The following is a 14,339-nucleotide window of genomic DNA, read 5'->3' as shown; positions in this document are numbered from 1 at the left end:
TCTTTTGGCATGTGGATGGAGGAAATAAAAAGGCACCTGTTAGGATGGGTAGTGAAGGCAGCAGAAAGAATATGGGAAATAACTACTTCAAAATTTTACAACTGGGATAAATCATTCTGGATATTCAGATATATGATTGGGGCAAGGGGGTTATTTTTTTGTAATCCAATAGTTGAGGGTTTTGTGGGGGGAACAAACCAGTGTATTGCATCACTTCTACTTATCTGGAGGTAGATGGAGAGTGGGGAAGATAGTGGCAAGGTGGGTGTGATTTAAACAAATCAATGGATCCACTCCAGTGCTCCTCTTTGTTTGTTTATACCATGCTGACCTCGCTTCCAACTTGCCTTTCCCCCTCTACCTCCTGTTAAGCAGCAGCAATGTGACCAGTCGGAGGTCAGGTGAGCAGCTGTACTCCATCACACTCTGCCAATGCTGTAACCCATCATTGTGCAATGCTGTGGCATGTAAGAAAATGTGTCCTGCAGTTGCTGTGTCTCCTTAATTGCTAGGTACACCCACACCTCCAACTAAGCTGGCGTGGTTTTGAAATGGGCTGGCACACCCCATTAAGGTGATATCCACCCTGCATTGTTGAAACTATCACTATGTGGGCAGTGAGAACTTCAATCAATGATGCTATCAGGATGACAAGAATGGAGCCACTTCTGAATGAATACCACACAAAAATTGCAACAAGTATGATTGATTTCCCATGACTGCTTGCTTGAATATTTTCTGTAGATATTTCTGCAGCTTCCATTATTCTAGCATCATTATTTTAGTAAAAGCAACTAGTCACTTTGAGGAATTTTGTCAAAAAGCAGGATATGAATCTAAATAAATTAAATAAACCATTTAAAGATTAAGAAGCATACTGTGACCAAATTTTTACTGTATTTTTCGCTCCATAAGATGTACCTGACCATAAGACACACCTAGTTTTTAGAGGAGGAAAAAAAGTAGAAAAATATTATGCACAGAGCGTGTAAGCGGATCTTGATTTTCTTGCTTTAACACAAGCAAAGCAAGAGCTGCTTACATGGCTTCTGTTTCGCTTTGCGCAGCTCTCACTTTGCTGGCTCATCCCTTCAGAGGCATCCTTCAGCTCGCGACTGCAGCCGCAGCCAAGGGATCCCTCTGCCGTCCAGTGCTTTCACTCCATTAAATGCGCAGACATTTCCCCTTACTTTATAGGAAGAAAAAAGTGCTTGTTATGGAGCGAAAAATATGGTATTTCCATGGCACAATCTATGTCAATGGCACCATGCCAATGACCATAATACTGTGAGGCATCATCAAGAATATGTACCTCCCAGCTCTATTGTTACACACCCAGTGATTTTCAGATCTAAAGCTTGGCCTTTGTTCACAGAGCCATACATCATCTTCAGAAACAAATGCCCAACAAATTCTTGAATCCTGATCAGCCTACTCTGGTATTCATAACTGAGGCTATGGAAGAAAGAAATCAGCTAAGATGGGAACTTGAGTCTTTCAGGAGCTAAAAGATAAAGGAGATAGTGTGTGTGTGTGTGTGTGTGTGTGTGTGTGTAAAAGCCTAGTTGCTGCAGTCACTCTGGGCAGCTTAGAACATAAAAAACCACAGCAACACATCATCAGTTAAAAACTTCCTGATGCAGGGTTGCCTTCAGATGTCTTCAGAAAGTTGTGTAGTTGTTTATCTATTTGACATCTGATAAGAGGGTGTTCAATGGGGGGGGGGGATGCTACTGTGGGGCGGGCACCAGACCCAGATTCATACTTGAGTTGGCTGTTTTCATTAGATCAGTCACGAATTCCAGCTATCTTTTTGTTTTCTCTACTTTTCTTGCTATAAGTTTAAAAGGATTTGCATTCTAGGGCTCAAATCTTGGAGCACCCTTTTATAATCATAAAAGAAGTGCCACAGTTTTAATACAGGTAATTTATAGACATTACTCTTTCACATGTAATGCTATTTCATGTTTCAGTTAAACACTCGCCTTCCCATTATACTCTTTGATTCTGCCTCTACTAGTGCAAGTTCCCCAAAAAGGGGAATTCTGGGTATATTACAGGATAGGGCAGGAAAGCACTTGTACGTCTTCAAAAACGTAGGACCTTCTGCTCACACAGCAGGTGCTGAGCTACTGAGCTAGGGACCCTTCTAGATAATTAATAAACAATCCAGCACAATTCTGTGTATATCAACTTAGCTTTAATAACATAAGTATTAATGCTTCCTATTACAGACACCTCGTCAGAAACACTGCAACTGTTTTATATGGACTAGTTAGCTTTGTCATGCTTATCAAATCGTTCTGAAAGAGCTCTTAATATATTTCCTGGCCTTTTTTGGTGTTTATCCCGAAGATTTTCAAGTGCAATCTTCGCCTGTTGAAAGAAAACCAGAGGAATACATTGTGTTAGAGGAATAGATTGCAAAATAGGTATTCACAGTTATTAATATCTGTGAGGAAAAAGCTAAATGGATCAGAACCAGAGGCAACCCATTTATTCCAGCTATAGAAGCACAATATGTGACTTCTTTCTGGGATACACAACTGTCTTTGTACACAGAGATGTGTTGCATGAGAGTCCTTGTCTCTCAACCCTCAAAAGTGGCTGCTTCAACATGGAGGTTTGGGCCGGAGCAGCCAGGGTGAGGAACCCCCACTAGGAAACTGCTCATCTCTCAGTGAATCCAGCCCACTCTCTTTATGTTTACCAAGAGCACTGTATGAGAATGGCAGAGAAACAATCAAACATATGTGCCTTCAGCTGCTTTGTGCACAGTAGTTACCTTGCATGGTTGTTACAATGTAGGATAAAAGGAGCGAACCTCAGGACAACCAAGGCATAACCCCTTGCAGAAAGAAATTTCTTATCTGCCCCTTTAAACAGGCAATCAAAACCTGAAACTTGATGCAGCAAGAAAACAAGCAGAAAGTGCTTGGAGAAGGATCAGGCATACTAAACAACGTTCCCACCCCGTTCCCATTAGCCACCAGGACCTTACATGCACCTCCCCTTAGCCCCCTCCCTTTGGGACTCAGCTTCCCAAGTTTTCCTTGAGGAAGGGGGGAAGTGTAACATCCCCTGCAGGAGCAGGTAGAATAAGTCATGCAATGTAATACCATACAAATAGTATTTGTGTTTGACCTTGTATTCAGTGAAACGGCATCTCATTTAGGAGCTTGCTGATGCACGAGTAATAACAAATTACAAATTAGCTGCAGGTTCAGAGTTGATAGCTTGGTAGTTGGTCAGGAATTATGGCACCATTTAACAAAGCTGCATCCACTGCTCTCTTAAACACACATCAGTGTGTACATGCAACACATATCAACGTGTGCAATAAATTGTCTTCCTCTTCAACCCTCTCCATATCCTCAAAAATTAGCACTACAGTGGCTTGGAGGTACTTTGTCAGGCAGATTCTGGGGCACATAGTGTAGGGTTGCCATATGTTTCGGAAATCCCAGACCGGTCCTTCTGGGGCCATCTGGGGGGTTTCTTTTTTCCATTTTAAGGAAATATCCGAGTTGGGGTAAATTTGTGTGTGCGCTGTTTCAGGCTCCTACGTGAGTGGCTCTGGTTCTGTTTTGTGCCTGTGGGCAGTTGGGGTGGGCCCCCCCCAAAAAAAATCTCAACATTCTGACCAATGGCCCCAAAGAAGCTCAGCTCAACAACTTTTTATGCAATTGACCAAAATTTTCATCAGGAGCAATTAGAATAAGATCTATTTTTTGATTATTTGTATAGTCTACCCTAGTATAGTGGAAAGAAGAAATCCCATTACATGAGCAGATCTATCTTTGTACCACATAGTTTTTTCCATTTAATTAGTCTCAAGTTAAGGAGAGGGGAAATTGAGTGATGGGCATAATGCACAAAAGTATATATAATGAACCCTATATCAGGTCACATAGAATGAGGAAATCAATATGTACAATAAGATTTAGAGCTGAAAGAGAGAGAAACCAAGAGGAAAAGAAATATTCTGCTTTAAAACCTCTAAGTTTAGAGTTAACTTACTCTTTCAGCCAGCTCTACAGCTGTTATATTTGGATCATATGGGATGGGTTCTCCAATAAATGTCCTCAATTTCACTGGAAACCCTCCGTAAATGGGAAGAAGCATACATCGAGTTTTCTCATACAGCCATTTTGTCAGCCCTGTGTATGAAATGGAAGAAGATTCTGAAGGAAAGGGACACCATATCAAATCTGAAATTAGTTGACATTCTCAGGGTTTAGCAATTGCAATAAATAGGAAGAGAGGAAAAGTTAAATAATATAAGTGCTTGGGAAAAGAGATACAGTGGTACCTCGGGTTATGAACACTTCAACTTACTTTTTTTGGGTTATGAACGATTGTAACCTGGAAGTACCGTATTTTTTGCTCTATAACACGCACCAGACCATAACACGCATGTAGTTTTTAGAGGAGGAAAACAAGAAAAAAATATTCTAAACGAAACAGTGGATGTATGATTTTTGTGGTTCATGCTGTGGCCACAGACATGTGGTCTGACGGTGAGTTTGGGGTAGCTCAATGCAAAAATACTGAGGATCCATGTGGATCCATGCTAAAATCGCCCTAAAGTCGCAGGGGCGCTGGAAGTCGCAGGGGCGCTGGGGGAGTGAACGGGAAGCAAGAGAAGGAGAACGATGCCTCTCTCTCTCTCTCTCTCTCTCTCTCTCTCTCTCTCTCTCTCTCACACACACACACACACACACACACACAGAGTATCAATCCCAAAGTCGCAGGAGAGCGCAGGGGTGCTGGGAGAGTGAACGGGAAGCAGGAGGAGGAGAACGATAGCTCAAGCACACACACACACACACAGCCCCTACAGTGGTTAATCCAAAATCGGACAGCAAAAAACTGCAGGCAGGGACAGAGAGCACGGGGTTGTTTTAAAGCAGCCAACCCCGCTCTGCTTCTCTACCTCCTCCCCGGCTGGGGTCACTGACAGGAGCCGCTTACACCCACTTTGCTGTTTCAAAGCGAGCCACAGACTGCTCACAACTGCAGCAGATTCCCCCGCCATCCGTAGGCATTCACTCCATAACACGCACAGACATTTCCCCTTATTTTCTAGGAGGAAAAAACTGTGTGTTATGGAGCAAAAAATACGGTAAGTTGTCCAAATTCTTGGAGGACTCGCCGCTGCCTGGAAGCAAACCTGGACATCAGTGGTGCCTACAGAGCTCTCAGAGGCCTCTGTGAATGCAGGGAACCAAGCCCCAACATCCGAGCTGCCTGCAGGGCTCCGTGACTGCCAGGAGCCAAGCCCAGACATCCGTGGTGCCTAGAGCGGTTCTGCAAATGCCGGGAGCCAAGCCTCGACGTCCGAGGTGCCTGCAGGGCTCCGCAAATGCCGGGAGCCAAGCTCTGGCATTTGCGGTGCCTAGAGCGGCTCCGCGAATGCCGGGAGCCTAGTCCTGACGTCCACAGTGCCTGCAGGGCTCCACGGATGCCAGGAGCCAAGCCCCGACATCCGCGGTGCTTAGAGCGGTTCTGCAAATGCCTAGTCCTGACATCTGCAGTGCCTGCAAGGCTCTGCAAATGCCGGGATCCAAACCCCGACATCCACTGTGGCTGCAGATGCTCTGTGACTGAGCTCCAGCCGCAGGAGCTCTCTGAGGCCTCCACGAATGCCGGGAGCTAATCCGATTGTGATTGTGGAAGAGGACCCAGAGCCCCCTGCAAACAGTGAGTTTGGAAATAAATTTTAATTTTTTTCATCTAAAGTACTGTCTTATTTATTTTATAGTACAGTACATTGATTATTGCCTTCATTTTATGGATCAATGGTCTCGTGAAACAGTAAAATTTGTGTTCAATTGCTGTTTTAGGGGGTGTTTTTTCATCATCTGGAACGGATCAATCCACTTTCCATTACTTTCAATGGGAAAGTCTGCTTCAGGTTAAGAACGTTTCAGGTTGAGTACAGACTTCCGGAACCAATTAAGTACTTAACCTGAGGTACCACTGTACAAGATATTCAGTCAGCTCTTGTCAGCTCTTTGCAATCAGTCATAAGTTGTGTACAATAGACTACAGAATATGATATGTTTCCTGTTCAGTTCCCCTCCATGTTAGGGTTGCTCCCACGTTTATCAATTATAGCTTTCTGTCAAATCTAATAGAAAACTAAGCAAGTGCATGTTCACTCAGTACTGAGGGGGGCAGCACAGCTTTTGTAGATAAGTGTAAATGGAATAAAATCTATTAAGTAAAGGTAAAGGGACCCCTGACCATTAGGTCCAATCGATCCAGTCATTTTATGGATCAATGGTCTCGTGAAACAGTAAAATTTGTGTTAAATTGCTGTTTTAGGGGGTGTTTTTTCATCATCTGGAACGGATCAATCCACTTTCTATTACTTTCAATGGGAAAATCTGCTTCAGGTTAAGAATGCTTCAGGTTAAGTACAGACTTCTGGAACCAATTAAGTACTTAACCTGAGGTACCACTGTACAAGATATTCAGTCAGCTCTTTGCATTTATCGATTATAGCTTTCTGTCAAATCTACTAGAAAACTAAGCAAGGGCATGTTCACTTAGTACTGAGGCAGGCAGCACAGCTTTTGCAGATAAGTGGACATGGAATAAAATCTATAAGTGAGTAGTAAATAGATATTCTTTTAAAAAGATCATTCTATATTATTAAAATGTATATTGCCTGAGATCTCTTGATCAACCAAGGTATTTCACTTACTTGTCTTTCCAATGGTCCTGTATGCTTCACAACTGTTTTGTGTAAAAATAGGGATGATGGGCTAAAAAAAAAAAGATGAAACAAACATGAAAAGAAAGGTGAGGATTGGATAATTATTTTGTCCCAACCAAGCCTTAATTTTTGTTATGGATTACGAAGAATGCTTCACATTTGTGATTATAATGAGAAGCAACTTATAAATGATAATGTAATTGGCTTTAAAATTCCTGACACATCTATTCAAATATCTCAGATGAAGAAAATTCAGAAGCTGTCCTCCAGATTTTCAGGAATTTAAGGGGGGGGGGGAAAGAATTTCCTGGTTTGCCCTGAGGGGGAAAGGAAGCCAGGTTCAGCCAACCGGCCGCTGCTTTTTGGAGTCTGGGGGCAGCTCATAGGCAACGAGCACCCGAAAAAGGTCTTGGGGATGACCAGGACTCTGAGGGCTCCTGTGGAGGTAAAAAGCGAGTTCCCAACGGGTCTGAGGTTCCATTTGGTACTGGCCTAACCCGGCTGTCAAGCTGTCATCTCTGGGCTCCAATGTGTTCCAGAAGCAAGCTGCCTCGAATTTCCTACTCAGTGAACAGCAGATTTCCCAGAAAATAAAACCAAGGAAAAGGGGATTTATTATTCAAGTGTCTTTACCATCCTCAGCTTTTTTGGATGCTGGATCAAGATAGTCTACACATTACGTCTTATCTAGGATAATCATGAAGGCAATGCAAATTGCACAAAGATCACTCACCACTTTCGCCTCCAAAGCTGTCTGAGCAAAACCTGTGCGTTTACCCCACATTAGGCAGTAATCATGACTATATATTGCTTCTCTACCTCCACCAGGTGAAATGCCCATTAAACAGCCTTTCTTCATCATTTCCACAATTTCAGCTTTCTTGTAAGATTTCAACCCGAGCACATAATAAAACATCTGCAGCCCTGAAAAAATAAGCCCCAAATAGAAGAATGCATTTTATTTGAAACTTATTTAGGAAATAGTGTGGATACAATACAAGTGCCATTATTCCAAAGATATTGCACTATTATGGATCACAAGCATAGCTCTCTGCCAACCCATTTTAACTAGCTCCTACCCCATCCCAGTTCCCACCCAGTGGTGTCTGAATACAGGGATTTTGCACAGGTGGTTTGCTAGTGCAGATGCTCCCAAGCAGAATCCCATACTTTGTGTTGTTCTTTCCAGTAAGGAATATCCCATCTTTACTAATGACAGAACTTTGCAAAACTCTTTGTACTTGAGTAAATCATCAACTTAGGCACCCCAAAACCTACGCCTTGCCCTGTTCTGGTTTTAAAGTGAACAGCAATTATTACATGAGAGCTTGTAGTCATAGCATAGGAATCAGATGACACATTATCCAGATTCCTCAGTTTTTAGATCTCTGGGGAAGAATGTAGACAGAAAAGCATGGCATTTCTTCATGGAGAGCATTTCAGCTGACTCAGTTGTGAATTGGAAATAATTATTCATCCTGCATTCATTCTCTTTTACCAGCAATGACTTGGTGAGAAAGTACCTTCATCTGCACTAACTAAACTATTTCACCTGTTGCTGCTATTCTATTTATCAGTTGTTTCTACCTGCTTTCCTGATGTACAGTTTTATATTTTATAGCATTGTTTCATAGCTTATAGCATTGTTTTATGTCATATTTTACATGTTTTATGTAAAAAAGCATGATTTAAATTTAAATAATTTACCTGGTATCCAATACACGACATGATGCAGTAATGAAAAGCATGCTCTCCCCGTCTCTAAAAAATATCTAGATGCAAAAAAGACATAGCCGATAGACATAGCTCCATGATGATAAATAATAATCCCTGGTCCTTTAGGGATATGTTCTATACCAGTAAGTTCATAACCTGAAAATAATACAAAATGCAACAAAGAAATACTGCAACCATTACTGGAGGAAATCAGTGTGTTTCAGAAAAAAAAATTAAGATCAGGTTAAAAGCTCTGTTATATGCTTTTGAACTATGAAGCTGGAGGAGACTCTTGAGAGTCCCATGGACTGCAAGAAGATCAAACCTATCCATTCTGAAGGAAATCAGCCCTGAGTGCTCACTGGAAGGACAGATCGTGAAGCTGAGCTCCAATACTTTGGACACTTCATGAGAAGAGAAGACTCCCTGGAAAAGTCCCTGATGTTGGGAAACATTGAGGGCACAAGGAGAAGGAGACGACAGAGGACGAGATGGTTGGACAGTTTCGTGAAGCTACAAACATGAGCCTGACCGAACCGCGGGAGGCATTGGAAGACAGGAGTGCCTGGCATGCTCTGGTCCATGGGGTCACGAGGAGTCAGACACCACTAAATGACTAAACAACAACGACAATATGCTCCAGTATTCTGGATGCTAGGTTGTCAACCACACGGATCAAGACTTTCTCTGTGGTGGTCCCTTAATGAATGAAGGGATTTCTCCTCTCATAGAATGTTCCTTCCTTGCTTCCTTTTGAGCACAGGTGATAACATTTTTGCCCAGTCTTTGGGTGAGCTAAAACTGTGTTTTGCTGTTTTAGTCTACTTTAAGCGTTTATATAGGGTTGAGCCCTTGAGACAGTTTAATGTGTTGTTATAGTTATACTAAGGTTTTCTGAGACTTTTTAAATTTAAATTTTTAAATTTAAAGAGTAGTATACCCCTTCTGAGCGATCCAGGGCCTGGAGTATATTTCTTCCCTGTGCCTAAGAGCTCCAACTTCAGACCATTCTCTGAATCACTTTCTACCAAGTGAGAAAGCTGTTTCCTAGACACCCTCCCTTGACCATGCCCTAAGTAGCTACAAGGTCTCATCCTTATGGCCCAAACTTGATTTTAGTCGTGTATTTCTGATTTAAGTTTCAACACTTACAGTAACATGAGACCTGTGGGAAGCACTGAGAACATATAAAGAGTCCTATGGATCAGGCCAAAGGCCTCTGTATTAGACCATCCTGTTTCCCGCAGTGTCCATCTAAATTGGTAGACAAATCCCGTAGTTTGTGTACATACAGTGGTACTTCGGGTTACAGATGCTTCAGGTTACAGACTCTGCTAACCCAGTAATAGTGCCTCAGGTTAACAACTTTGCTTCAGGATGAGAACAGAAATTCGAGGCAGCCTGCTGCAGGAGTGCATTGGCGTCCAGAGATCACAGTTTGACAGCTGGGTCAGCCCGGCAACAAATGGAACTGCAAACCCGTTGGGAACTCACTTTTGACCTCCCTAGCAACTACAGTGGTACATCAGGTTAAGAGCTTAATTCATTCTGGAGGACCATTCTTAACCTGAAACTGTTCTTAACCTGAGGTACCACTTTAGCTAATGGGGCCTCCTGCTGCCGCTGCGCCGCCATGGTGCTATTTCTGTTCTCATCCTGAAGCAAAGTTCTGTAACCTGAAGCGTCTGTAACCCGAGGTACCACTGTACCTAGTTGCTAATTGTGTCTCTGTGAGGGGTAAAAAACATTCTCCAGGTTTCTTTTGGAGACGAAGAGTACTTAAAATGTGGTTTAAATGTATAGTGTTTATGCAGTCACCAGCTGACCCTTTCTTTTGTAATCTGTCTTATTTATTTATTTTATCATTTATTGAATTTATATACCACCTTATACCTGGAGGCCTCAGGGCGGTTCACAGAACCGCCTTAGTTTCATACTTCATAAAATGCTTTGTTTTTCTTATTACATAAATAAATAGCCATGCCTTTATTTTGATCCTTATGTAGCCAACCCAAATTTGTAGATATTGTGACTCTGAGGGGGGTTCAGAGGTCCAGTCCTGATTCTCTGTGGCAACTATTGTTCCAATGCTTCAAGCCTGAAATTCTGATCCTCAGTCCTATGAAATTATAGTGACTCATAAGGAAGAATTATTGCTATGAAAGAAACTTTTACTCACCATGCCATATCTTTCCATATATATCTATAATATGAGCAAAAAACTTCCTTGGCTTTTCCCAAATTTTGCTATCAGGACCAGTTTCTTGGTGCTTATTCATCTTCATGTAAACATATAGCCCAAATGAGCAAGCACAGAGAACCAAATATATATCTATTATTAATGAACAATGCAAAATCAGAAGCTTACGAATCCACCAAGGGTGAACCACTGAGCTCAGGTATTCTTCTAAATAAGGAAAACTAATCAAGTTTTGCAGCATTTGAGTAAACCAGCTCATTGTTTCCTGATCTGAAGCACCAAGCGTATGCCAATGAAATAAATATATGAAGTGAAATTTTCTTCAGTTGTGATGATATTTCCCCCACTGTTTACCTGGAAAACAGAAAATGCAGTACATTGGTTTGATCTGTCATCCCAGAAACATTCATGAATACATCAAAATCTCATGCTGCTTAATATTTTCCTAGTTTTCCCCACTGTAACTTGCCAAGTTGCCATATTGTGTTTCCAACGTCCATCATGGAGATTTACAAAATTACAAATATATGACTTCATCATTTATCTGTTGTAAACCAAGCTGGTTTCGTTCCACTGCTGAAGGTTTTTGTTTGTTTTGTTTTGTTTTTTGCATTTTCAAAAACAGGAACAGAGAGCATCTTTTATCCAACATAGGCATGATGCCTTGAAGTAAAGTTGAAGGTCTGGCAGGGCAAACCTCCTCTTTCTTTTCATCAATCATAATTTTAAACTTTACTCTGGGATTCATTCCCTGCCATATGAACCTTAATACTTTTTTGTGCCACTCTATGAAACATCAGATATCATTTATAATTGGAAGGACATTCATTTTGATGGCCAAAACAGTGATAGCTGAATTCTCTCCCATATTTCCAAATCTTTCTTTCTTTCCGAGCTTTTACATAGTTGTCTTGATAGATATTATTTTTTTTATTGTTAACCAAATCCCCAAATATTTTATTTTTGTTTCTATTTCCCACCCACATTCTGATTCAATGTCTTCTTTCTTTGATTATTCTTTATTTTTTTAGCAGCATCTTGATTTTCCCTTTATTTTGTTTGCAGCCAGCCAATTTTACAAATCTACTTATCTCTTCTGTCACCTCCAGTATGCTCATTCTGGGTTGTTCTAAGGTTAATACGATGTCATCCGCGAATGCTTTCAATTTGTAATTTTGCTGGCCCACTGTTATTCCATTGATCTTATTGTTAATCCTGATCTTTTGAGCCAGTACTTCTAATATTAATATAAATAACAGCGGGGACATTGAGCAACCTTGCCTCATCCCTTTATATATCATACATTTTCCTGATATGTTGTTTACAATTATATTGGCCGTCTGCTCATTATAGATTGATTTTATACTTTTTGTAAAGGTCTCCACAAACCCCACTGCTGGAGTATTAAGTGAGAAAGAGTCACTTCTCCAAGAGCCCGGCAAGGCCCTCTGCAGCCGCAGATTTATCATGTGATGTATTGAGATATTGTGGTATTTAGCTGGTAATATATTGTGATGTTATAAACCTGATATTGCCCAGCCCTAAAGCACACTGAAAGACAGACAGCATTTCTCTCTCTCTCTCTCTCTCTCTCTCTCTCTCTCTCTCTCTCTCTGCTGATGCCTGCACAGGAAGTGACATATAGCACAACTACTAGCACATTTGCAAATGAAGCAGGGCCCAGTATGGTTTCAAATAGAATGAGAGACTTTGATGAGATTCCTGCATTGCAGGGGGTTGACTAGATGACCCTTGGAACCCTTCCAAATCTACACTTTATGATTATCTGAACAAAAACTTTTACTTACATTCCTGGTAAGCCTAAATTGCCTTTAATTCAGTCACCTCTCTCTGGAAGCAGCAGAAGTCTTGTCTGGTGTGGTGCACTTTTTCATAGGCTAATTTCCACCCCTATGGAGACATGTTCCTTTATGTGGCTGTTTAAAGAGGCTCTGATGGGTGTGCCATCTGAATGAGGAAACGAAGCATTGTGAAAAAGAGGGAGTGCTTAGAGTGCCTGCTTCTTGGAAGTTGTGGCCATTTGTAATTAAGGATAACTGATGAGATCACATCTACAATAGCAGTCATATTGCACGATAACATATTGGGTCACAGAAAACCAGTTATTGACTAAGGAGTAAAGGTAAGAATTGTGACAAGATATGCATGTAAAAGGATCATCCTGCAATACATAAACCTTAGTAACATGTCATGTTTACAATATTGAATCCTAGCACTGTAAAAGCTCTTCCATTGGACCTGCCATTTAGTTGTACAATTATTTAGTATAATTAGGTCTTTAACGTCCCTCGAGGGACAGCCAAATTTAAATAACAATTTGACACACAGCTGTGAGGCATTTGTGAGTTTTTTTGCGGAGAAGTTCTTTTTGCTCCGCCATGACCTCCCTGCCAATTTGTATACAATAAAGGAACTGGAGGCCCCTCGACTGTCCTCGGGCCCAGTATTGGACCACTTCGACCGGATATCCCCAGCCGATGTGGACAGACTCCTCCGAGCTGGAAAGCCCACCACCTGTCCTTTTGACCCGTGCCCGTCTTGGCTGATTAGAGCGTGTCCAGACAAGGTGCGGGCCCCCCTAGGGGATATCATCAATTTGTCCCTTGGCACATGGACATTCCCAGGGGAACTGAAGGAGGCAGTGGTGCACCCGCTCTTAAAGAAAACATCATTAGATCCTTTAGATTTAACCAATTACCGCCTATGGGGCCAAGATGGTGTCCGGCATGCTTCTCAGCTGTGCCACTGTGCTGTCCGTGCCGGTCAAAACCTCTTCCAGCCTCTTTGGCCCTTTAGCAGAGTATACACAGCGGTAGAAACAGTTGCAGTGTGTGGGTAATAAATCAGACTGCACACAGGCTTTCTTGCTTATCTCCAACAGTCTTTAATCTTGTAGAAAAACATCGTAAATCCAGCCCGGCGACAAAGCGCACATCTTTCGCCTCTTGGTCAAAACCGAAAGAGAACTCACACACAGAGAAAGATTCCCGTATGTGAACATAGCCACGCCTCATGATGTGAGACGTCACTCAGAACTGTTAACCCTGTAAGTTCTGATTCTCTTCACACCCCCTCTCGTCTCGCACCCTGAGGGAAACTGTGAACACCCATTTACAGAGCTCTTTGAGTTCAACTCCCTTCCCATTGCCTTTTGCCCCCTTCTGGCATCTGTCTCAGGCAACTGTTGAACCTCCTCAAAACTCCCAGATTCGCACTGCGCGAAACCAACCCACGCGCTGGTGACATGAAACCTCTCAGGTGGAACACCCTTCGTGGTGCGTGTGGACCGTCTGAGCACAAACTCAGGTGCTCCTCCTGACCCACTGGGGCCAGCAAGTGTGTCCTCTACATCAGAAGACTCCCCCTCTGACTTACTGCGTCTTTGGGCCTTCTGGACTTTGCTAACAGGAGACGAAGGCTCACTCTTGGGCTCTCTTTTAACAACCTGTGGAGAAACACAACCCTGTTCTTGACCCTGTTCAGAGACCTGGTCCTCAGCAACAGGTTCAGCCTCTGGCTCTCCCTCCTCCTCAGAATCAGACAGACATTCTGAGAGAATGTCAGGACCCTCATTGAGTCTTGACCAACCATTCTGCTCACAGAACTCAGCATGCTTACTGATCAGAAGCTTGGTCTGATCACCTTCTGGATATGCAAACCTCCACCCCTTTGTCGCAG

At 42.3% G+C, this 14,339-nt stretch overlaps 1 protein-coding gene across 1 annotated transcript; it reads right to left on the bottom strand.

The window, feature by feature from the left end:
* Window positions 1-2,178: 2,178 nt before the first annotated feature.
* LOC310713601 (DGAT1/2-independent enzyme synthesizing storage lipids-like) lies at window positions 2,179-12,899 on the bottom strand. Its single transcript, XM_083518035.1, has 7 exons — window positions 12,449-12,899; window positions 10,620-10,994; window positions 8,432-8,596; window positions 7,458-7,648; window positions 6,713-6,773; window positions 4,021-4,160; window positions 2,179-2,376 (listed from the first exon to the last, which is right to left on the bottom strand). Exons 2-7 carry the CDS (start codon window positions 10,897-10,899, stop codon window positions 2,272-2,274), a joined length of 942 nt encoding a protein of 313 aa, XP_083374161.1. The 5' UTR covers window positions 10,900-10,994; window positions 12,449-12,899; the 3' UTR covers window positions 2,179-2,271.
* Between the last annotated feature and the right edge of the window lie 1,440 nt (window positions 12,900-14,339).

The sequence above is a fragment of the Podarcis liolepis genome (genome assembly GCF_965112155.1).
Source record: "Podarcis liolepis genome assembly, chromosome: 8".
In the NCBI taxonomy this organism is placed as follows: Eukaryota; Metazoa; Chordata; class Lepidosauria; order Squamata; family Lacertidae; genus Podarcis; species Podarcis liolepis.
The sequence above is the reverse complement of the archived record's forward strand: the minus strand, read 5'-3'. Positions and strand labels throughout refer to the sequence as shown.